The sequence below is a fragment of the Apodemus sylvaticus genome, chromosome 7, assembly GCF_947179515.1.
Source record: "Apodemus sylvaticus chromosome 7, mApoSyl1.1, whole genome shotgun sequence".
Lineage (NCBI taxonomy): Eukaryota > Metazoa > Chordata > Mammalia > Rodentia > Muridae > Apodemus > Apodemus sylvaticus.
In genome coordinates, this window is record NC_067478.1 from 20,856,985 (window position 1) to 20,881,600 (window position 24,616).

Here is a 24,616-nt window from a genome sequence, read left to right on the forward strand (position 1 = left end):
AATAAGCTAAAAAACAAACATGTTTGGTATTTTTCCTTACTTGGAACACATGCTGTGCGAACAGGCAGATGATGAATAAAGCCATCTCCTTCTGGAACACATCTAAAGTGAATGTGCTTGCCTACAGTCAACGGCCTTTTAATTTCTCTGAAATTGCCAGGACTGCCTTTCCCACAGCTACTTCAGTCTGCTGGGACACAGCAGGCTGGCCCCCAGAGGCAGCTGCGGGAGCTCTGACAAGCTCCCCGCCCGCAGAATCCCCTGGATGGAGCCAGGGAGAGTGGGTGGTGGGAGTCTTCTGCCACATCCTCTGCTCTGACTTTTGGCTATCTAGCAAGTCTACTGACACTTAACAGACTCGGTTACATGTTTTTTCTTGAACACTGGGGAATGTTCTGGAACATACAAGAAACTAATTATCTGTTAAGACCGCCTAGTAGTCTACTCTTGTGAGAGAATCAATACCAGAGTTCTCCTCCCATCTTAAAATACAATTAACACATTCTCAACCACTCAGTAAGGCACGCGTGACATAGATGTTAAGACACACACAGCTCTAGCCGCTGAGGGAACTGATCTTTGGCAAGACCAGTCACGTAAACACTGGAGAACTCTACTAACAAAAGCTTTGATGTGGAAAAACTGATGTTAAATTATCTGCACTGTTGAAGTGATACACAGGGGCGTCTGGAGATCCTCGGAAGCAAATAGTTCGTCCTCTGGCAAGAGCTCAAACAGCCCAAACAGAGATTGTGAGAGACAGCCTTCCTTCTGAAGTCCGACTGTATCTCAGAATCAAGTGGTAGGAGGCCCCAACTTACTACTCCTGTCTTCTCCGGTGACTGCCATGTCAGCTCACCCCAGCACCCATTTCTTCAGCCTCCAGACTCATTTAAGCAAGTCCTTCCCAAATGTGGGTCGCAGCTTCCTCTTGTTGGAAATGACCAGAGCACAACTACACAAGAAATTCTGATACAGATATTTGAAGGGGGAAACACACAGCCAAGACCAAGGAACAGCGCCCCCTACCAGACACACTGCTCATAACTCTGCACTACACAAAAGCAAGAAGCACTGAGGTGTACTTGTTGTACATGTACACACACAGTACTTTTCTTTAGGAGATAAGAATCAGGCAACAATGTCTGATGAAGACAGAGATCTAGATGGGCTTGATCAGCATGCTATCACGACAATGGAAAATCTTCCTTTTCACTATACCCTTATAGGCCTTTGGAATTTACACCATGTCCATATACTACCTATTCATATGATTAACTTTTTAAATAACCCAACTGCAATTAGTCAGCAGTGCCAAAAATCACCAGATTCTAGGACCTAAGAACTAGCGTTAGTGATAGTAATAGCAAGAAGAAGTCCAAATGTATAGTTACATACATGTTGCTAGCCAGGTATGGGGGTGCACACATTTAATCCCAGCACTTAGGAGGCAGAGGCAGGCAGATATCTGAGTCAAGGCCAGTCGGGTCTACATATAGCCAGAGCTATAAAGTAAAACCCTTCCTCAAGAAGAGAAAGAGAGAAGATAGGAGGGGAGGGGAGAAGAGGGAAAGGAAGAAAAGGGAAAAGGAGGTAGGGGGAGGGGAAGGGAGAGGGAGGAGGGGAATAGAGGGGAAGAGGAAGAGGAGGGAGAAAGGAGGGGAGGAGGAAGAGGAGAGGAGGGGGAAGAGGGGAACAATAGGAGAGGGGGAGGAGAGGAGGGAGAGGGGAGGAGAGAAGAGGGGAGGAGGGAAGGGGGAAGGGGGAGGATAGGAGAGGGGGAGGAGAGGAGGGAAAGGGGAAGAAAGAAGAGGGGAGGAGGAGAGGGGGAAGAGGGGAAGGATAGGAGAGGGCGAGGAGAGGAGGGAGAGGGGAAGAGAGAAGAGGAGAGGAGGGGAAGAGGGGAATGATAGGAGAGGGGGAGGAGAGGAGGAAGAGGAGAGGAGGGAGAGGGGAGGAGAGAAGAGGGGAGGAGGGGAAGGGGAAGAAGGGGAGGAGAGGGGGAGGAGAGGAGGGAGAGGAGAGGAGGGAGAAGGGAGGAGAGAAGAGAGGAGGAGGAGAGGGGGAAGAGGGGAGGATAGGAGAGGGGGAGGAGAGGGAGAGGGGAAGAGAGAAGAGGGGAAGAGGGGGAGGATAGGAGAGGGGAAGGAGAGGAGGGAGAGGGGAAGAGAGAAGAGGGGAGGAGGGGAGGGGGAAGAGGGGGAGGATAGGAGAAGGAGAGGAGAGGAGGGAGAGGGGAAGAGAGAAGAGGGGAGGAGGGGAGGGGAAGAGGGGGAGGATAGGAGAGGGAGAGGAGAGGAGGGAGAGGAGAGGAGGGAGAGGGGAAGAGGGGAGGAGGAGAGGGGGAAGAGGGGGAGGATAGGAGAGGGAGAGGAGAGGAAGAGGGGAAGAGAGAAGAGGGGAAGAGGGGAGGGGGAAGAGGGGGAGGATAGGAGAGGGAGAGGAGAGGAGGGAGAGGGGAAGAGGGGAGGAGGAGAGGGGGAAGAGGGGGAGGATAGGAGAGGGAGAGGAGAGGTAGAGGGGAAGAGAGAAGAGGGGAGGAGGGGAGAGGGAAGAGGGGGGGGATAGGAGAGGGAGAGGAGAGGAGGGAGAGGGGAAGAGAGAAGAGGGGAGGAAGAGAGGGGGAAGAGGAGGGAGGGGAAGGAGAGGAGGGAGAGGGGAAGAGAGAAGAGGGGAGGAGGGGAGGGGGAAGAGGAAGAAAGAGGGGAAGGGAAGGGGGAGGGGAGGGGAGAAGACAAGGAAAGGGTAGGGGGAGGGGGAAGAGGAAGGGAAGGGGAGGGAATGGTGAAGGGGGGAGGAAAGAAATGTACAAGATAATGGAATCATTTGCATTATACAGGGTCCTTCAGTGTTTCCGCCTGCAACCATATATATTCAGACAACACTTCCAACTAGCTTCCACCATGACAGGGTCTCCACTACCAACAACTTGAGGCTGAAGCACATGGACAGGGCAACAAATCTTCAGATTGACACAAACTAAAACAACATCAATCACTAGTGAAACCTTAGTCATAAAGATGCTGATAAACACTGGGGGCTGTGAGAGCACCAAACCTCCTGGGTTTGCTGACTGTGCTTGGATTGTGAGGGTAACACCAGTGTCCTTGGAAATTGCAGGCTGAGACATGTAGGAGTGAGGGGACATGACGCTTTCAATGTACTCTTACACAGCTCACGGGTTCCAGGGCAGGCAGGGAGGGGAGCAAATGGTGCAACAGTATCATGTGGCAAATCTGGGAGACGAGGAGGTAAGGTTCCTTGTGACGAATTCACCACTACATAAAGGACAGGTTGCTGCGGAGCTCCTGGCTTCAGCAGCCATGGTTACCAGGGCTCAGAACGGAGCATGTGGAAAGCTGCATGCACGGCCTTGCTTCTACTGTGAGTGGGAAACCCTGTTCAAGTCGCCAAGTGTGTGCAGAAGAGCAAGCTCAGCAGTACTCTCAGCCACCCACACCCGTCCTCCAGCCATCTACAGCCTCTCTGGAACAGCAGGGCCATCATCAGATCCAACTCTCCTTTCCAGGGTATACATCTCTCTGGGAAAACCTCAAAGGACCCAGCCCTGTGTGATGCACTGATCATCCATCCACCTGGTGGCTACCTGAATCTAAAGTTTTAGAGGAGCAGGCTCAAGATTATATCTGTCAGATAACAACCCGAGAAGACTCAATGCTCACTGACCGGTCTGTGGAGAGGAAGGCCCATCCTCAGGGACAGCCTTGCCTCTGAAGACTGAGTGGCCCTGTCATGTGGTCTGCCGGCAGCTCTTACCTTGGACTTTGCATGCCAAGTGAAGTGCAGGAAGTTTGTCTCGCTGGGCACTAGCAGGTTAAAGGACAGAGCGTAGTGACTGATGAGGTCATTTCTCACATAGTAAAGCTCTGCATCCAGTCCTAGAAGAAAACGGAAAAGTAGTTAACCATCCAAATGTCCTCAAAGTAACGGTTTGCAGTATCACAAATCCTTGTAGAGGCAGAGAGAGTGCACTGATGCTGCAAGTCAGCTGGCACGGGAGCTGCCTGGTGAAGCAGAAGGCTGCCTCCTCACACCTCATCGTGCCAGGACACCTGTGGCCAGTCTGCCTTCTGGATTCTGTGCCTCTCTGAAGAGCACCGAAGAAAACATCACTGCTTCTCGAATGCCTGCACTGAAGTCACAGAAGGCTGTGAGCTTCTTATGGGTCTGCGCTCCTAACTGCGAAGCCATCTGTCCAGGCCCCAGAGAAAACCTTTAACCTTCATCGGAAAACTCAATCTACTGTGGAAAAGATAAAAGATAATAACCAAAAACAAACAAATATACAAACAAATAAACGAAACCAAAAGGAAAAGAAAACAATAGTACTAACAAAGCTAATGACTGATGCTACCAAGTCAGTGAGTGACCTTGAGCCCTGGTTACTGTGGACAAAAGGGAGAAGGAGGAATTATCAGCAAGCATTAGAGACAGGCAAAGAGCCAAAGAACTCAAAGAACAGTGGCCTGGCAACTTCTTTCAAACATATTTACTGTTAAAGGTTAGTTCAGATGTCCCCAGTGCTCAGGCAGGACAAACTGAAACTTACACGGCACATTCCCTGAGCATGCACCGTAGATCTATATCTGAGTGTGGCATGAGGTCCCCTGATACCTCAGAGGGACCAACGGCTCTGCCACAGACAGCTTATCTGTCAAAGCTCCTTCCTCATTTCTGACCCAGACCTGAGAATACATTTAAGTCACAAATGAGATCCGAGTAGCACTGTTTGATGCATCCCGCACGGGGTGCCGGGCAGGACCAGGGAGCCAGTGCAGAAAGCTCTGCCTGCTGGAGACAGACACTAAGGTGGGTGTGGGGAGTAAGAGAGAGATGTAGAGGAGACAGGAAGATGGAGAAGTTGAATGGAAAAAGAAAATGAATTTCAAAGAAAACATCACTAGTCACAATAATACAGTTTAAATTCATTTAAGGGACTGGAGATACAGCTTGGCAGTTAAGAGTGCTGAGTTCTCAACCTCAAACCTCAAACCTCAAACTCAAACCCGAGTTTGATTCCCAGCACCCACATGGCACCTCACAACAATCCATTACAGTCCCAGAGATTAAATGCCCTCTGCTGGCCTCTGTGGGCACTGCACACATGAGCTGCACAGACACACATGCAGGCAAAACACCTACACACATAAAAATAATAGATAAACTTTTTACAAAAATTCACTCCAGCCTGAGATATGCTAGTCTAGAGAGATTGATAAAGACGGGGCTAAAGCAAAGTTCAGAAATATGTCAAATAACAAAAAGAAAAAGACACGAGGCAGAATGACAACACACAATTATAACTCGAGGTGAAACAACTCATTAGTTAATAAAACTTACAACCGAGATCCTCTATACACAAAAGATACAGCACTGTAACAAGCAAAGCTTCATATAAAGAAAGCAAAAGTCGAGAGCCACAGCCCCAGACTAACAGCCCCTCATTCCCAAAGGGTGGACTCACCAAAGCAGACGAAGCCCAGCATAGCCAAGTGACTCTAAAGAGTCAGTAATGCACCACATTAGCAGAAAAGGAGAAACAATGAGGGAGGGTGGGGTGACTCGCACCAGTAATTGCAGCACGGGGAAGTGCTGGAAGGTCAGGCGATCAGAGTCATCCTCAGCTATTTAACAAGTTGGAGGCCAACCTGGGCAACATGAGATCGTTTTGAAACAAAACACTTATGGCATATTAGACTGAAAATCTATACTGATTAAAACAGACATCAAATAATAAACAGACGGATACTTTTTCGGTCTGATAAAGAGCATTTACAAAGCCATACAGCCAGCATGCTCAATGGTGAATTTTTACATTCCTTTTTCTAAAATCATTAACAAGGTATGGATGTCCCCACTCCTACTCAATTTCTCACTTAACAGCGGTAAGACATTAGAGCTGTAGAACACGTGAGACTGTTAAACACACTGAAATTTAAGTAGTGGAAAGTCTGTGCTAGACGAGTGCTTTTAGGAGAAAACTTAAGGGGAAAGACTGGCTGCCCCTTTAGATGCTGTCAGCCTTCTTCCAAGGCACTGTATGCTTCAGATAGGACTATGCAGAGAAACCACAAGGAATGGGGCTTGAAGGGGCCCAAGCCTCTTCTCAAGACCCAAGTAAACTGCTCGCAACCACATTCTGTGAGAAGAGAGACTGCTGTGCTTCAGAGTAAGATACACACAGGGCCATGAAAATGTGAAGAGGTGTTAAATCACATCATTAACCTTCAGAAAAACAAAGGTTAGAAGCACAACGAAAACCACTAGCACCCAAGAGAATAACAATTGATGCTGGCGAGGCAGCTCAGAACATCCCTGCCAGGGTGAAAAACCACTCAACTGCTTTGAAAAGCAAGCAGTTGCTTATAAAGTAAACACACACCTACTCTATGGCCAGCAATTCCACTTGAGGTAATTCTGCAAAGGAAATGAAAACACTGTATCCACAGAACACTTGTGCAGACGGTCACAGACCTTTTACTACTAGGAAACAGAAGTGGAGACAATGCGAAAGTCCCTCAGCAGACACTGAACTTGATACCAATTGTTTACATCCAACCGTGGACTACTACTCTATAATCAAAACCAGGCTCTGTAACAGGGATGGACTTCTCAGAGTGAAAGAAACTTGACACTTGAGAATATCAAACTATTTGAGTTTATTTAGATAAAACTTCTAGAGCATACAGAACTAACTTATTGTGATAAAACTCTCTAGTGTATGAATCTAGAAAGAAGGTTAGGAGATGGGAGTACAGGGAACTTCTTGTGATGGCAATGTTCAATATCTTGATTTGAGTCTAGGTCATAAAGCCGTATATAAAGAATTTATTTTCTTTTGTACACATGTGCGTGCAAGTGCTTGCAGAATCCACAGAGGGTATTGGATCCCCTGGAGCTAGAGTTACAGGGCTGTTAGCCTCCTGCTGTGGGTGCTGAGAACTGAACTTGGGTCCTCTGCGAGAGTTGTCCATGTTCTTAATAACTGAGCCACCTCTCCAGCCTGAGGTGGGCATGTGTGCACAAGCCCTTATTCAAGGTGAGCACATGCACAAGGGCTCTATCCGCAGCAGAGCCCGGTCGGGCCTGTGCATGCTTCCTGGCAGAGCAAGCTGAACTCCCCCAACCACTCTTAGGCCAGCCCCACGGCTCACAACCACAAGGCCTGCAATTTCCATCCTCTTACACTTTAACAGCTTTACTCTGCTCTCAGGGAGCCTCAGCCACAATAAGCGGTTTGACTAGGCGACCTACCTTACCTCATAAGGTACCAATTATGCTATTGTTAGTGCTCTCTGGTCTGAAATAGTAGAAGCCTTGAATGGTCTGCCTTGAACCTTCTTTTCACTATAATCCTGTTATTTTTAGTGAATAAGCACTCTTGAAAGTTTTCTTAGGAGTAGATTTGATATTATAACAGAAACACTTATGTCCTTTAAATATAACTCTGAATGCTGGGCAGGGAGTGGCAGCAATTTGTGACTCTAAACTTATAAGTAGTATAAATTCCTAGCAAGACAGCAGTGATTAATAAACAACAGTCATGCCAGGCAGTGGTGATATCTGCCTTTAATCCCAACACTCAGGAGGCAGAGAGGCAGGTGGGTCTCTGTGAGTTTGTGGTCAGTCAGGTCTATAGAGAGAGTTTCAGAACAGCCAGGGCTATACAGTGAAACACCTTCTCAAAAACAAACAATATATAAATAAATAATCAAATAAACAACGGTCACATCTGTAAGAAACAATGATTCTAAACATCTAAAGGCAATACCCCAGGGATTATGGCCTTTGGATCCAAACTGTCCCTGTTCATCTGTGCAATACACTAGACACCTGCTAAGCTCTGAATCTGCTCTACTGCCAGAAAATCATGCTTTAAATGCCTGGTCCCCAATCTGTGTCTCAATTTTGGGGATTGTGGAGGGAGTTATCGGGGAGCAGACCCTGTCTATCACTAAGAACAGGCCTCTGAAGGTTGTGTCTGCACTGGCTGCAGCCTGCCTTTTCTGCTTCCTGTCTGCTGCCATGTGAACAAGCCTGAACTGCTGTCCTGACAGACTGGACCCTCTACAATAGAAAGCCACAAGTCTTCCCTTCCTCAGCTTGCTTCCATCAGGTTTTATGGTTTCCAGCAACACAAAAATAACTCTGATGACAAAAGAAGGAAAGAGGAAGGAAGGAAGGGAGGGAGGGAGGAAGGGAGGGAAGAAGGGAGGGAGGGAGGGAGGGAAGGAAGGAGGGGAGGAGGGGAAGGAGGGGAGGGAGGGGAAAAAGGAAGGATTGAACTATAAAACCCTGAAAAGGGCTATGACACTGTGGGTGGGGCTTCTACAAATACAGTGTAGTGAACCAATTTTGTCCAGACCTTAACACTAAGTCTTAACACAGGCAAGATGTGACCTATATGCAGCAAATTTTAAAAACTGCCTGGCACCTCAAAGTATTCAATAAATATGCAAGAAATCCAAGTCAGACATGGATATAAATAATAGATAAATGTACACGTTATATATGTTCCTTTAAAAAAAAAAAAAAAAAGAAAGTAAATACCAGAATATACTATGGTATATTTATGTGGTGGTTTGGCCCCTTCAGACTCATGTGCTTGAATGCCTGGCCTACGAGGAATGGCACGATTAGGAGGTATGGCCTTATTGGAGAAGGTGTGGCCTTGTTAGAGAAGTATGTCACTGTGGGGGTGGGCTCTGAGGTCACATATATGTGCAAGCTCTGCCCAGTCCCCTTCTGCTACCTGTGGATCAAGATGTAGAGCTCTGGGCTCCTTCTCCAGCACCATGTCTGCCTGACGCTGCCATGCTTCCCACCATGATGATAACAGACTAAACCTCTGAAACTGTAAGTCAGCCCCAATTAAATGTTTTTTATGAGTTGCCTTGATCATGGTGTCTCTTCTCGGCCATTAAAGCCTAACTAAGACAGAAGTGAACGGTGGATTGATTATATGTGATTTTATGTACCCTGTATTCTTTTCTTTCTCCTTAAGTTTTCTATGAAGGGCAGGCATGGTGGTACATGCCTTGAACCCCATCACTTAGAATGCAGAGGCAGTAGATCCTACACAGTGAGAGCTCCAGGCCAGCCAGCCAGGACAATACACTAAGACTTTAAATAATAATAATAATAATAATAATAATAAGAAGAAGAAGAAGAAGAAGAAGAAGAAGAAGAAGAACTAGTAGTAGTAGTTTACATTCTATGAAGTATATGTAGAAAAAAATTAAAGGTTTTCAAAAACATTTAAATACGCATATAGCATTTTTAAAGTCACTAAAACCAAATTCAATTACTTTCTGTGGTAGTATAAATGAGAATGGCACTGCCTTTGAGATTTGAAAACCCCACAGCACTCCAATTAGCTCTCGGTGGACCTTGTAAGTGCAGAGGAGACGTAGCTTGGCTACTGCTCCAGCGCCACGCCTACTTGCCTGCTGCCCTGCTCCCTGCCATGGTGATCATAGACTCACCCTCTGACACTTAAGCAAGCCCTCAATTAAATGCCTTCTTTTCTAAGTAGCCTTGGTCAAGTTTTTCCTCACAACAACAGAAAAGGAACTAAGACACTTCCTATTAAAAACCCATTAATGTTAATAAGAACTACAAAAAATGCTGTACATGCTCACCCACCCCAATTATTTTTCAATTAAAAAGTTACTGTGACAATGTCATCTTTGGTATATTAAAGTTGACACTAATAATGACAAACCATTAATAACTAAAAGCCCTTCTTTCGCCATCCTATAAAATACCAAGATACAGCCAAAAGCAAAATCTGGTAAAGTACTAAAACAAAAGAGCAAAGTTTAGGAAGAATCTCCCTATAACACTGACAGACAATTAATGTGAAGACTGGTCATGCTCACTAGCTGTGGAGACTGGCCATGTTCACTAGCTGTGGAGACTGGCCCTGTTCACTAGCTGTGACTAGCTGTGGAGACTGGCTGTGTTTACTAGCTGTGGAGACTGGCTGTGTTCACTAGCTTAGAGACTGGCCCTGTTCACTAGCCATGGAGATTGGCATGGAAAACTCTAGGATGCTGGAACAAGAAGACTATTTTATATAGTCCAGTCTAACTAAATCACCCACCCAACAATTATATAAAGCTATCAGCAAGGGTGCTCACACACTAGAAATGGGCATCAGCGTTCAAGGCATCTGTTATTTACTGAATTTTTAGTTAGACTATACTACATAAAATAGTGTTGTCAAGCAAGAGTTTTCCAGGAAAGAAAAGGCCAGCAAGAAAGTTCATTTCTAGACAAATTCTAATCCTATACAAAGAAAGCATATTCTCAGAGGCCTCAGAAAACAGTCAATTACATATCCATACCCCAGTAAGTAACTGTAAATCATACTGAGAAAGCATGATTTTTTTTTAAACAGGGAACAAAGAATTCTTTATACCAAGTAGAGATTTATGATGATAAAAATAACTGGTTTGGGTTTTTTGTTTTGTTTTGTTTTGTTTTGTTTGTTCTCTGGTTTTTTTGTTTTGTTTTGTTTGTTTGTTTGTTTTTACAGGGTTTCTCTGTATAGCTCTGGCTGTCTGTAGACCAGGCTGGCCTCAAACTCAGAAATTCACTTGCCTCTGCCTCCCAAGTGCTAGGATTAAAGGCATGAGCCACCACTGCCCGGCTAAAAATAACTGTTAATCTTGATTGATTAAATCAAAACAAAGTGTTTCTGGGACTGGGGAGATGGCTCAGTGGTTAAGTCCACTGGCTGCTCTTGAAGAGGATCCAGGCTTGAAGAGTACAACTGTTTGTAACTACTGGTCAAGGTGATCTGATGCCCTCTTCTGGTCTTTATAGGCACAACACTCACGAGAAGCACATATACATACAGCAAACAATCATACACAACAATCAAAATAAATTTTTAATGTAAAGAAAGCATTTCTAAACATAGAAATATGTCAATTAGGATATGAAATTAATATACAGAGAATAGAAGACACACACATCCATAATTAGTATAGTCATAAGTAAGGCACACATCAAGATGACAGATACACTACAGAAACTATCTTCTTTCAAATCACCCACCGACAGTTATATAAAGCTATCATGTTCAAGCAGGGTTGAATGAGATACATTCAAGGCATCTCAGTTACTGAGTTTTTAGTTAGATTGGACTACATAAAGTAGTGTTCGCAAACAAACAAACAAACAAACAAAATGCTGGGCTAATAAGATAGCCTTGTAGGTAAAGGGACTTGCTAGACAAGTATTCGTCAGCTAAATCCAATGCTCAGATCCCACAGTAGAAAGGTTATCCTCTCACCTCCGCATGTGTGCAACATCCCTCCCCATATATATATTATATGTCCCATAGCAATATATATATACATATATATAATTTTTTTATTTTAAAAGTTTTCAGTTGTAAGGAAATGCAAAGCCAACTTTTTTAAGGCAGAAAATGTCTGGGCCAAAATTTGGTCAACAATGGGTGAGAAGAAGGCAGAGACAGGAAACACATAGGTTACAAAGTACAATCTGCCTGCTTTCTTCACCTTTTATAAGAAAAACAAGAATGCAAGAACAGGCTAGGAAGATTGTTTGCCAAAAATTAGTAATGAATGTTTAATATTTTTCTTCTTTATGAAACGAACATATATTTTCCAAGTGGTCAATAAATTCTATGTTTTGCATTGACATCCATGAAATAAGGAAATAAAAAAATTCAATAATTTTATCTTGATTTCTTTTGACAAATCATATTTTTTTGGCTATCATATTTTATACTTCTGGATTTAATCTCCTTTCTCTTTCACTCAAAGAAAAACCAGGTAAGTGAAGACAGTAAAGCCTGCCCCTCTCAACGATCACCAATTATCAATGCTTCAGCTGTAACCACTGTGATCACAGGCACACTGAGCTCAGGGACTGGGGCTGGCAGGTTATGACGATGGGGAATGCTGGGGCAGGCATCAACCAGGTTAAATGGACACTGAGGAGTGATGCTGAGGAAAAGAACACATTCCACACCGCAGTGAGGCAGTCTCATAGCAAGCCAAAGAGGAAGGATGTTAGAAAATCAGGGACCAGGACAGGGAGTGGGAGGAAGACCCAGTGAGTCTAAGGGTTAGTTACTCCAGCAGGTGCCTTTACAAAAGTCTCCTGGAAACTGGGACCATCATGGTCCAAAGAGGAACAACTAAAAGAAAATCAGAACAGGTTCTGATATTTTGGGGAATAGAAGAGAGTAAATAAAGAAATTTTGATTTAGAGAATAAAGTCTTTGGGAATCACTTTTTGGAGTCTTTTGATCTCAGTGCTAGTGGGCATAAGGTCATATACAGTAAAGATCCTACAACAAAAGAGAGCAGGGCTCTGAGTCACCATCCTGGGGCAGAGCAATAGATGGAAGGATAGAACGCACAGAAGCCAATTCCTCAAAGAACAATTCCAAAAGGAAATTAAGAAACCAAATCCATCCATAGCTGCATCCCAAAGGATAAAATACTTAGGAAGCAATGTAACCAAAGAAATGAAAGACTAAGTTAAAAAATACAAAGTACTGAAACAACTAAACAGAAAAACATCACATGTTTACCCATAGGAAGACAGCAGGGTTAGTCAAATGGCAATATAACCCAAATGTACAATGTCAGTGCAATCTCCACCAAAATTCTGCCTGCCTTTTATATAGAAATAGAAAAGTAGATACTCAAATGGATATGGAATTTTGAAGTTGCTCCAAATAGCCAAAACAATCATTTAAAAGCACATAAAAGAAGATTCACATTTCACAGTTTCAAAACTCATTACAAAGCTACGTAATTCAAGTCAGTGCAGAAGTGGCACACATACCTCGGCAGTAACCAACATTCTAACTGGACTTCAGACCTGCTCAACAAGAGGGAAATCATTCCTGGTCCTGGAAACCTAGCCAATTACCCACAGCTAGTAAAGTCATGGATCTTGGAGGAGAACCTACAATTTACACCGTTACTAAATCAGCATAATCCCTAACCACACTCTAAGTATTTTTCCCACACCCCCAGTTAAGTCTCACCCCTCATCAAGGAAATGTCTCTGTCTTACAATGAAAAGAGACCATGACAGAAAACCACAACCAAGCAAATGCAGAGTTATGGAGCCCAATCCCAAAATATTCATCTACAGCATAACTCTTGTAGCTATGGCTCAGGGGTTATTGCGGAAGAGGAGAAGATTCTTAAGAATCAGAGGAACAGGAAGTTTGCTGTGAGAATGTCATAAGCAACTGCTTAAACACAAGCTGAACAATAGACATCTAACATGGACGAGGGAAAGCTCATGAGGCCTGGAAACATACATAAAAATAACAATACACAGTTGGAGCAGGTTGTATTTATGTATTTAGGATCTCTCTCTCTCTCTCTCTCTCTCTCTCTCTCTCTCTCTCTCTCTCTCTCTCTCTCTCTCCCCTCTCTCTCTCCCATTTAAAAATAGAGAGACCAAGAGACCATAAATTTGAACAAGGAATGAGGGATATATGGGAATGTTGAGGGAAAGGGAGAAATGATATGATTATAATCTCATAAAGTTAAAAAAAATAGTATGGTTCTATCATAATGGCAGCTGTATAAACTAACAGAACAGAATTGAAGCCAGAAATAAAGTTATAAAATGCTGGAGACTTGCCAGGCAGAGGTGGGGTGGTAGCGCACGCCCTTAGTCCCAGCTCCAGGGAGGCAGAGGCAGGTAGATCTCTGAGTTCAAGGCCAGCATGGTCTACAGAACCAGCTCCAAGACAGCCAGGGACACATAAAGAAACCCTGTCTCAAACAAAACAAAACAAAGAAAAGAAAGAGAGTAGATAAACCAAAATTCATAATTTTTTTAATTCTATGCAAAAAACAGAAACAAACAAACAAATTAAAAAACCAACCCACTATTACAAAGACAAGAAAACGCACAGACTGGAGGATGGCACCTGCAAATCACACCTGGTAAGCATATATAAACAATTCTCACAATTCAGCAAACACCACCAGTCCAATCTAAAAATGGACAACAGACTTGAACACCCATTTCTCCAAAGAAGACAGACATATAACAACTACATGAAAAGATGTTCTACATTGTTTGATACCAGGAAAACAGAGTCAAAACAAAAATGAGGTACTTCATGCTGCCTAGAATAACCACAACCAAAAAAGCAGAAAACAGCAAGAGCTGGCAAAGCGCAGAGAAACAGGACCCCTGCAGTCTTGGTAGGAATACAAAACAGTCAGCCACTGAAAATATCCCTAGCAGTGCCTTAAAAAGTTAAAACAGTGTTAACAGATGATTAATTCTAAGTATGTATCTCACTTGAACACATACCCAATTGGGTACTTGCATATTCTCAGTACCATTATTCATAACAGCCAAAATATGTAACTCAAAGGTCCCTGAAAAGATAAAAAGTAAATTGTGGTATAAAAACAGAATGCAAAGATGTATGGGAACCTCCACAACATTATGCTACATGAAAGTAGTCAAAAAAAAAAAATCACATAGTGTGTGAGTCCATTTATGTAAAGATACAGAGCAGAGTCAGTAAGACGTTCAGCAGGTAAAGGTGCCTGCCACCAAAGATGAACCCAGAAACCAAACAGTGGGGAAAAACCAATTCCTGCAAGTTGTCCTGAAAGCTTTTGTCTACATAGTACACACACAAACACACACACAAAAGACAGTAGGTAGGTAGATGGATGAGATGGATGGTTGATAGACTGATAGACAGACAGACAGCTATAGATAGATGGATGATAGATAACAGACAGATGTAGATGGATGATATTGATAGAAGATACAGATGGATGGAGATTTAGATAGAAGACAGATTGATAGATGGATAGATGATAAGACAGACAGACAGACAGACAGACAGACAGATTGATTTTTGAAAGAAGCAGCACTATGGAGACTCCAGAGCTGAAACTCTACCATATAACAAGGGAGGGCCAAGAGAGGAGGGAACAAAACAGGGAAAGGAGAGAAGGCAGAGTGCGGAAAGGGCTCTGTGGAGGTAGAGAGGCAGAGGCCACAGGCCTTGGACTGACTAGGTATCATTTTGTCATCAGAACACAGAATACTGCCATTCTGACTTAAGATAAGCACTTCCAACAGTTCAACTTCATCAACCTGACTTAAGTTTCTTGTTGCCAATTCCAGCACAGTGGGATGTTACTCTCTCCTAAAAAAGGATACATTTGTTCATAATTTAATTTTAAACAACGCATATTTGATGCTACAAAATTTATTCTTGCAAAATTCTCATGACCCTATCAAGAAAAATAAGTTTTTCACTATACAATTTTAAGTCCCAAATTAATAATCCACTAATTACAATTTTTCCAAATGACTTTGAGAGTTAACTACAAACTCCAATATTGTCATCCTGTTGGTGAGTGGCAAGTCACTGAAGGGCCTCCCTTTATAAAGAGTGCACTTGACAGGATGCGTTTCTGGGAGCTGCTCCCAGGACGGGCGGTCTGCCTAGTGCAACACTGCAGCATTCATGCATGAAGAGCTGGCTATTGATAAGAATCAACTCCAACATAGACAGGTTTTAGGAAAAAGTAATTTTGTCCCCCAGCCTGATTGGGAACAAAGACCACACCCGGGACAGTGGCGGGATACTCCTCGCTTCTCCACTGCCACATGGGTGAACACCTGGCTCCGCGCAGAAGAGTAGCCTCTTGCTGCTGAGAACCTTGGTACTGCTTGCTGGCAATTCACTGTAGCCCAGACCCAGACTGGAGCACGACGATCCCCAGCGCACTGCAGGCTCTCAGCACGGCAGTGGAATGGGAAGGGGACAGGCTGCCCTTTTTCACATTGATCCTTGCTCGTGAGATGAAATGCTTAACCACACTGGATCCTGCTATCCTCTGCTCTAAATCAGATTCTTCAACCTAGGATCTGCTCCTCAGTCTTGTTTCTCCCTCAGATAAGATTCACCACTCAGATCCAACTTTTATTCCTTCGTGTTAAACATTCAGTTCTCCCACCTCCAAAAAAACCCCACTAAAATCAGTATAGCAGAGGACAGAAAAGGGCTTTCGAAGGACTGGGCAGAGTTTTACAGAATGGTTTCTCAGTATCTCTCTGTGATCTGCGGTTAGACTTGGACAACTTTCTGCTTCCCAAGTTTAACAATAAAAAAGTTTGGGTTAAAAAAAAAAAAGAAAAAGAAAAGAAAAGGTAATTTAAAAAACTGTCAGGCCATCACTTAAAATAAGAAAACAGAAGTAACATTGTGAAGACTGGTGCAGACCTCTCTTCCTGGCTCTGTGACTAAGTAGGTGAAAGGCCTTTGGCACTCAGTTCCTGAGCCATCTTCTATAAGTCACCTTTCTCAACTATAAGACAGAGGTAGACCAGATGATGCTCATCTCCTCCACTAAGAAGTCTATAATTTTATGACGTCAGCAATAGTTTCCAAATGTCAACCAAAACCTAAGTATTCTATGATAGATCCATGACTCCCACGTATCAATCAAAACTTTAAAAAAATTTCAAGTCAAGACAATCTTTTAGGTCTAATCAGAAAAAAGTAATCAAGCCTGGCGGTGGTGGCGCACACCTTTAATCCCAGCACTTGGGAGGCAGAGGCAGACAGATTTCTGAGTTCGAAGCCAGCCTGGTCTACAGAGTGAGTTCCAGGACAGCCACAACTACACAGAGAAACCCTATCTCGAAAAACCAAAAAAAGAAAAAAGAAAAAAAGCAATCAATGTATTTTAAACTATTAAATACACTTACTGATACAAAATGAAAATAAAAAGCTCTTACTTCTAATGTTTCTAATTTATGTAAAGTAATAAACTGAAAATAAGTTCTGTTCATCAAAATCTAGTAAATCTAGTTATGCCCATGCACACCCAATTTATTGAGCACCATTTAAACACACACAGCAGACTGCTGGGGCTGGAGAGGTGGAGAGGCTGCTTTTGCAGAGCTTCTGAGTTCAGTTCCCAGTAGACACGTGGGTGCCCTCAGCAGAGAACGGTCGACAGTTGATGGCAGAAAGGAGCACCTTCATTTACCACTAAAACGGTCTCTTCAAGCCTTGTGGATACTCAAGCAGGAAGAGTGTGAACTGAGAACTCTCGTGTAGGACTCCACCACACAGTGCCCCACTTGGCACCTCTTACTTCAGGCTCCCTCCTGCAGACCAAGACCTGTCTGCTCAAAACCCATGGTAATTCTCTGATACCCGATGACAGAAACTCAAGCCACCCAGCACAAAAGCTGGGCTCTGGTTTGTCTCTGCTAGTGCTCTGGCAGAAGGTATGCAAGGAGGAGGAAGAGTAAAGTCATTTGACTTCAAATAGATGTGTTGTCACCTTCCCCCATCAGCAAACACTGTAGCAAATGTAGCAAAACACTTTCAATTAAAACAACAAAACACTTCACTCAAAATATAGGTCAAAAAGAAATGCATAAGAGGATTTCCCTAAAACTGTGATTGCATATGATTTGCACACTAGCCAAGAGTGTAAAAGGTACTTCCCAAATCCTTCTCAAGGATACACATGCTCCAGCACTAAACATTATACATACACACACACACACACATATTGTATGTATGTACGTACGTATGTATGTATTATAGAGAGAGCCATAATCCCCAGCATTTGGTAGGACAGAAACTCTAGACAATAGTTTGGTGTGTTCCGTGACCTAGAAGAAAGTGATATGACCAGTTTATATTTGTACCACCGACTCGGCCACAGAAATGGAGAGATGTACCCAGGGCTTCGTGCCAGCACTGCCCAACTTCTTTGACCTCCACTGCTCATAGGAGCACACCTTACCTCAGAGGCTGGACTGACTCTGACTTGCCTGGTAATAATCTAGGCTGTTATCATAAAACACCGAGTGCTGGCCAGCTGCAACAAGCAGCAGGGTACTATCTCAGGAATTCAATTCCAAAGCTACAGGAATCTTTTTCAAAGGCAAATCACATGGTTCTCTGTCAAAAGTTAGTTCCACAAGGCCAGCTTCTTTATCTGTTTTATTCACCAAAAATATACTCCATGCTCCTAAAATAAGGTCATGTTACACTTGTAAATGAATATTGTTACTAAAGGCAACCAACCAGATATCTAAATGACCCAGTAGCTTGAGGCCCGATCTGTTAAAGCAGTGGCAAATAATAGTCACTCTAGTGGGTTGTGTTTAAGCAGTCTTAGGCCAGGAATAGTGTTTCCTCATAGAGTTAAAAGGGAGGAAAGGGGCTCAGGGGATACAGGTATCTCTGCCTCTTCCTGGGGATGATTAGCAGGTTCCTTCACTGTGTCCTGCAGGGTAGTAATCCCAGTCCTTCCTCATAACCAAACAGATGAGCCATTCTCCCTTCCTCAGCAGAGCCCAACCAGAAATGAAACAGCCTAAATGTTTATACTTGTTTTTACAGAAATCCCCAGCAGTGACTAACATAAACTGTGGTGAGGCTCATGTAGCATATTCAAATGCATTATAACACCTATGCTAAGAGCAACCCATCTTACATACGAAGAAAGGAATACTCAGATCATTAGTTACAGCTTGCTTTTCTGTGGCCCTGATGGAAGACTGCAGGTCACAGCCAATCAATGAGGGAGTCCAGGCAGGCAATGAAGCAGAACCCCCTGAGAAACAGAAACTCTCTTACACGCACTGGCTCACTCACTAGCTCATGCTCAAATGACTTCCCATTTTTATTTTTCTGGTGTTTTGAGACAAGGTTTCTCTGTGTAGCTCTGGCCATCCTGGAACTCAATTCACCTGTGTCTCCCTCCAGAGCGATGGGATAAAGGTGTGTGCCACCATCCGGCTCAGATAGCTTTCCTATACAGCCCAGACCCACACGCCCAGAGGTGACACAGCCCCCCAGTGGGGTAGGCCCTCCCACATCAGTAATCAAGGAAATGCCCCACAAATATGTCCACAGGCCAAGCTGATGGAAGCAATTCTTGAATTGAGGGTCCCTCTTTCCAGCTGTGACAAGCTGACCATCAAGATTTGCACGCCTAAAATGGATGGAACTGGAAAATATCATCCTAAGCGAGGTAACACAATCACAAAAGAATACATGTGGAATACAATCATTGATAACGGGATATTAATTAGCCCTGAAGCTCTGAATACTGAAGATACAATTAGCATATCAAATGACTCCCTTGAAGAAGGAAGAAGAGGGCCCTAATCCTGGAAAGGCTTGATCCGGCATTGTAGGGGAGTATCAGGACAGAGAAAAGGGAGGGGAAAGATAGGAGAAAGGATGGAGAGAAGAGGACTTATGGGACATATGTGGGGGGGGGGGGGAGGGACTGTGAAAGGGGAAAGCTTTTAGAATGTAAACAAAGAATATAGAAAAAAAAGATTTGCATGCCTAACCCCTCAGGGCAGAAGGAAGGGATGCAATTAACATACAAACATGTGAGTTCCCATACTCTCCTACCCTTGCTACCTACATATCTCACAAGAGTGAGTCAACAAGCATATCCAAACCTTACACACGCTTCTTTGAGCAGGGCTACTTCTTCCTCTAATAGATCATTAAGGAATTAACCTTAGGGGAGACATTAACAATAAGCATTTAATGAGAGTATTGGGAGTGTGACTGATCCTCTCACCTGAAATAATGAAGACTGCACACAACTAACTCATTAGTTTAAAGGACCCATCAGGAGGCAACCGTAATCCCCAGAACAAAGACCACAGTAATGAGCACTAGTTAAGAGTGCAGAGTAGGATGCTGAAGTCAAGTGAGGTGGCCCAGCAGGTGACCCTCGCCACAGAGTCTCATGACTGAGCTTGACCACACTCAATACAGTGCGAAGAGAGAACTGGCTCCTCAAAGCTGCCCTCTGACCTCCACACGAATGCTGTGAATTATCATCTGAGTCATGGCGGGAAACACAATGTGGAAGCCAGTCAGGGGCAGAGAGACAGTAAAAGTGAAGTGCCCAATACTCAGATTTTGGATCCATTCCCAGCAGCCAGACTGGAGGCTCATGCTTCCCAGCTCAGTGGGTAAGTACGGAAGTGTCTAATCTCACCTGTGGCATCAATGAGCCTGGCTACTGGGTTTGTTCCCTCCAACAAGCCTTATAAGTAACGCCCAGAAGGCTCCAACTGTTTCCAATTAATTTAGCTGCATTTCACCTCAAAATCCAAGGATATTTAAAGAAATTCATAACAGTTCAGCAGTCAGACATCCGGGTGCACACCTACAATTCCAGCACGTGGGAAAAATGAAGCAGGAGGCTAGCCTGAACTACAGAACAAGTGTTTGTCTAAAACAAATGAACGAACAAACAAAAGCAAAAACAGAAAAGAAGGCAAAGAAAGGCAGGTAGGCAGGCTGAGAAGACGCTCAGCTGGCAGCGCGCTTGCTACAGAAGAATGAGAACCTCAGTTTAGATCCCAGCACCCACAGAAAAGCTGGGTGCAGTGGCATACACTTGTAATTCCAGCTGAGGAGGTGGGGCCAAGAGGGTCCCTGGAGCTACCTGGCCAGCTACCCAGCTGAGCCTCATCAGCAAGTTCTAGGGCAAGCAGCAGCTCCTGTCTCAAAAAATTAACACACATACATACAAAATCAGCACCCAGAAAAATGTTCACAGGATCTGCCATCCAAACATATACTTATACACACACACATAGACACACACACATAGACACACAAACTTTCTTTTAAAGGAGAGAATGTATAGAGCACTAGGTAACTACTAAAACTCACCAACAGGCACTGAAGTGTTAGTATTAAGTATGTAATGGTATTCTGTGTGGCCAAAAATATCAGCAGAAACAAAGAATATGTACTACAGATAGTAAAAAAAAAAAAAGACTATAAAGCCCAATTTCTAGAAATGAGAACTACAACGTAAGAGATTAAGAAAAATGCAGTGGGTTAGAGGAACAGCAGGACTTCAGAAAAATGAGTACTGGAAATTTTCTTTCCTGCCTCTTATGGCTTTTTGTTTGGTTGACTGGTTGGGTTTTTGTTGTTATTACAAATGCAAATTTCCCTTTCCAGGATTTTTTCTTTTTATTAAGAGAAGTAGAAGTATTCTGTATATCTGATATACTCTTTATATGCTGTATGATGCAGTATATAGAGGACATTACGCACCTGTCTAAGCCCATAAAAGCTTACATTTACTCATTTATTTGTTTGTTTATGGGAGGGGCTCATGTGTGAGGACAACTTGTTAGAATCATTCATCCCAGGTGGGTCCTGGTGATCAAACTGAGGTCTCCAGGTTTGTACAACACATATTTATCCTCAGAGCCATTTTTCCAGCGCCAGAATTAATTCTTATAGACATTTTTATTTAAATTATATTTTCCATTTATTTTATTTTATGTGTATAAGTATTGTGCTCACAGGTATATCTGAGCATCACATGTGTGTCTGGTACCCACGGTCAGAAGAGAGCACTGGATCCCCTGGAACTGGTTGTGGACAGTTATGAGCTGTCATGCAGCTGCCAGGAGTCAAACCTCAGACCTCTGCAGGACCCCATAATAACTGTTTTAATTCATGTAAGAAATTAGAATACAGCTGGGCAGTGCTGGCACACACCTTAATCCCAGCACTTGGGAGGCAGTGGCAGGCGGATCTCTGTGAGTTCAAGGCTAGCCTAGTCTACAGAGCAAGTTCCAGGACAGCCAGGGCTACGCAGAGAAACCCTGTCTCGAAAATCCAAAAGACTCAGAGATACCCATGAACTTTACCAGGAGTTGTGCTATGAGACCCCAAGCCTAAGAACTTTCTAGCAAAGTATGCAATCTTACTATACAGACCTCTGCCTCCCAGAAAATCTAAGACTTTTACTAGAAAGGTGAAAACCACTGGCATTTCCCAGGACAGCACCTCTCCAGTTGGACTTTTTGAAATGTTATGCTGGTTATGTTGTTACACCCCTTGATAACAGGGTATGCCACTTTATCTGAGGTAGAGGGGGAAAGCAGTCTGTTATCGCAGGACTCCCACTAACGATAAGACAGCTGCAAATTTACAAGCTGTGCATCTTGCAGTCAGGGGCACATTCAGAAGTCAAAGGGCTGACTCATCTGAGCGCCACTTTGGATCAACTACAAGGGCTGAGGACCCGGCTCTGGGGGCTCAGCACTCCTAGAACCCTGGTTTGATCTCCAGCACCACCGGAACCAGGCGTTGTAAACACTCAGCATTCCAGAGCTTGGGAGGGGAGGGCAGGAGGATCAGAAGTTTAGATCACTTCGCCAGCTGGTAAGGGGACATCCAGGAATCTGGATGTTGTAGCTCCCCGGGTGACTTTGGTGGGAGCCAGGTAAACCACTACCCTCCCCAGAAACAGATCAGAAAGCACGCACTTCAGAGCTTCGTAACTGCATGCATCTGAGACCTCCAGCAAACTGTGTATTTTTCCAGAATCTTAGTTTTTATCTATTTTAAAAGTCAACAATGTGCCAGATGTTGCTGAAGAACAGGTATGGAATACCGGGCACATATCAGTTCTCTCTAGATCATGGGTATCTCCCAAGTTAAGAGCTGTGTGCATTCTATTACAGCTTAAAATGTAAGAGTGACAGCACTCGGCACTGTCATTGGTGGGAACAGCAAGACAAGATAAGCCCTTCAGTAAGCGGTCACTATACATCCAAGCCCCACACCCACATTTGTTTTGGCACATAATGTTTTAGGAAGCCCTACACAATGGAAAGTTGTTTAGTAGCATCCAGATTAGAACACACATACATCAACAAGGATAACACACACAAAAGGTGTACTTTTGCTATAGTTTAAGACTAACTTATGGGGCTGGAGAGATTGGTCAGCGGTTAAGAGCACTGACTGCTCTTCCAAAGGTCCTGAGTTCAAATCCCAGCAACCACATGGTGGCTAACAACCATCCGTAATGAGATCTTACGCCCTCTTCTGGGTTTCTGAAGACAGCTACAGTGTACTTCCATATAATAAATAAACAAACAAACACACAAATAAATAAGTCTTTAAAAAAAAGAGTAACTTAATAGTTTGGTCTCAAGTGCACGTTTTTCTTATCTCTCAGGCTGGCAAGATCTAAAAGGACAGCGATGTGCAGCGTTAAAACCCCAGAGCAATGCTGGGGAGGTTCTCAGTTCGAGGGTTTGAGGAACGAAATGTGTGCCTTCCACTTACTCTTGGAGTGAACTTAAAACCCAAGCAGCACTGAGGCAGCACCTCCAGAACTCACTCATTAACTCAGGATGTGACTCACATGGGACAAGTTTAGCCATAATTGGACAGAATTTTCCCCCATATGTGCAGGGAGAAAAGAAACTCAAACCCACAATTGCACAATGTCTCAGCCCCGATCTCCCAATGAAGAACACATGGGCTCAGATTAAGCTGTGCCAATACCACCAACCCCAACCTAACGCCTAGGGTTAAGGGTTCACTTCAGGATGCTAAGCCACTCCTGCCAAAGCCGCCTGCCCCATAGCAGGTTTTACCAGTGTCACCAGCGGGGAGGACTCCACCCCTGTCCGACCAAGCCTTTGGCCTGAGCCTCTGCAGGAAGGAGAGGAGCTTGGCAGGGAGGAGGAGCACTTGGCTCGTCACATTTTTTTCCCCCTGAACTGCCTTTCCCATAAAGACAGGGTCCTTTGGCTCGACACCCAAACCTAAAAAGAGTAGACTCTAGAGACAAGCTTCTCTTTAGCCCTGAGGTCTCCTTCGGTTAAACCTCCCAATTCACTGCCAGTTCCTGATCAGTCCATCCCACCTCGTCACCCCAACCCATGTACCAGGACAGGTAACTTAACTATGGACAAGGAGCTGTGCCTACCTTTTCTACAACCCACTACCGACTGCACTCTCCTTTCCTAACCCTGCTTTATTCATTGTGGGGTATTTTATTTTATTGGCTGGGTTTTGTTGTTATTTTGTTTGGGGGAGGGGAGTAAGTCCTGACCTCCCTGCCTCCACCTCTGGAGTGCTGCATAACTACCCCAATAGCTTTCCATTCCCAGAGAAATGGTTCCAATCCACTGCTCCCCCAGCTGTCTTCTCTGCCTCTCCTGGGCTCACTGCTCTCATCTCAGCCACATCAGAGTTCTGCAGTGTCTGTCTGCCCTGCACTCCACGCCATACTCTTTGCCTTGCCCTAAGTGCTTCTCCCTTCTGTCTGCCTGTCCAGCTCAACCTGGAGACGAGATGTAAATGTTTTCTTTCCACTTCCAAAAGTAACTATTCCGACCAATAAAGGAAAAAAAGAAAAAAAAAAAACCCTCCATCAACCATAGTGAAAAATGAAAAAAATAACCCTGCCTATCATCCCATCAATCACAATCAAGTGACCACTCCTCCAATAATCTACAATGTAACTCTTTATCTCAGAGCTACAGTCCTACATGGGACAATCTCTCTTTCTCTCTCTCTCTCTCTCTCTCTCTCTCTCACACACACACACACACACACACACACACACACACTCTTAAGGAAAGGAATCTAATCATTTTTAGTCATTATTTCCATAATATACAATACTTCAATTTTCTTTCCCCAGGCTGCTCTGAGGAGCAAGTGTCTAAATAAGATGTGAGCAGGCATGGCTTTTCCAGAAGCAATTTAGTTTGA

At 44.0% G+C, this 24,616-nt stretch overlaps 1 protein-coding gene across 3 annotated transcripts in view; it reads right to left on the reverse strand.

Annotated features, from left to right (window-relative positions):
• Positions 1–24,616, reverse strand: part of Ryk (receptor like tyrosine kinase) — a 71,180-nt gene that overhangs the window by 40,880 nt on the left and 5,684 nt on the right. For all 3 annotated transcript variants that reach the window (XM_052187503.1, XM_052187504.1, XM_052187505.1), the window contains exon 2: positions 3,778–3,899. In XM_052187503.1, coding sequence (XP_052043463.1) covers positions 3,778–3,899 — 122 coding nt within the window. The remainder of the gene's footprint in view (positions 1–3,777; positions 3,900–24,616) is intronic.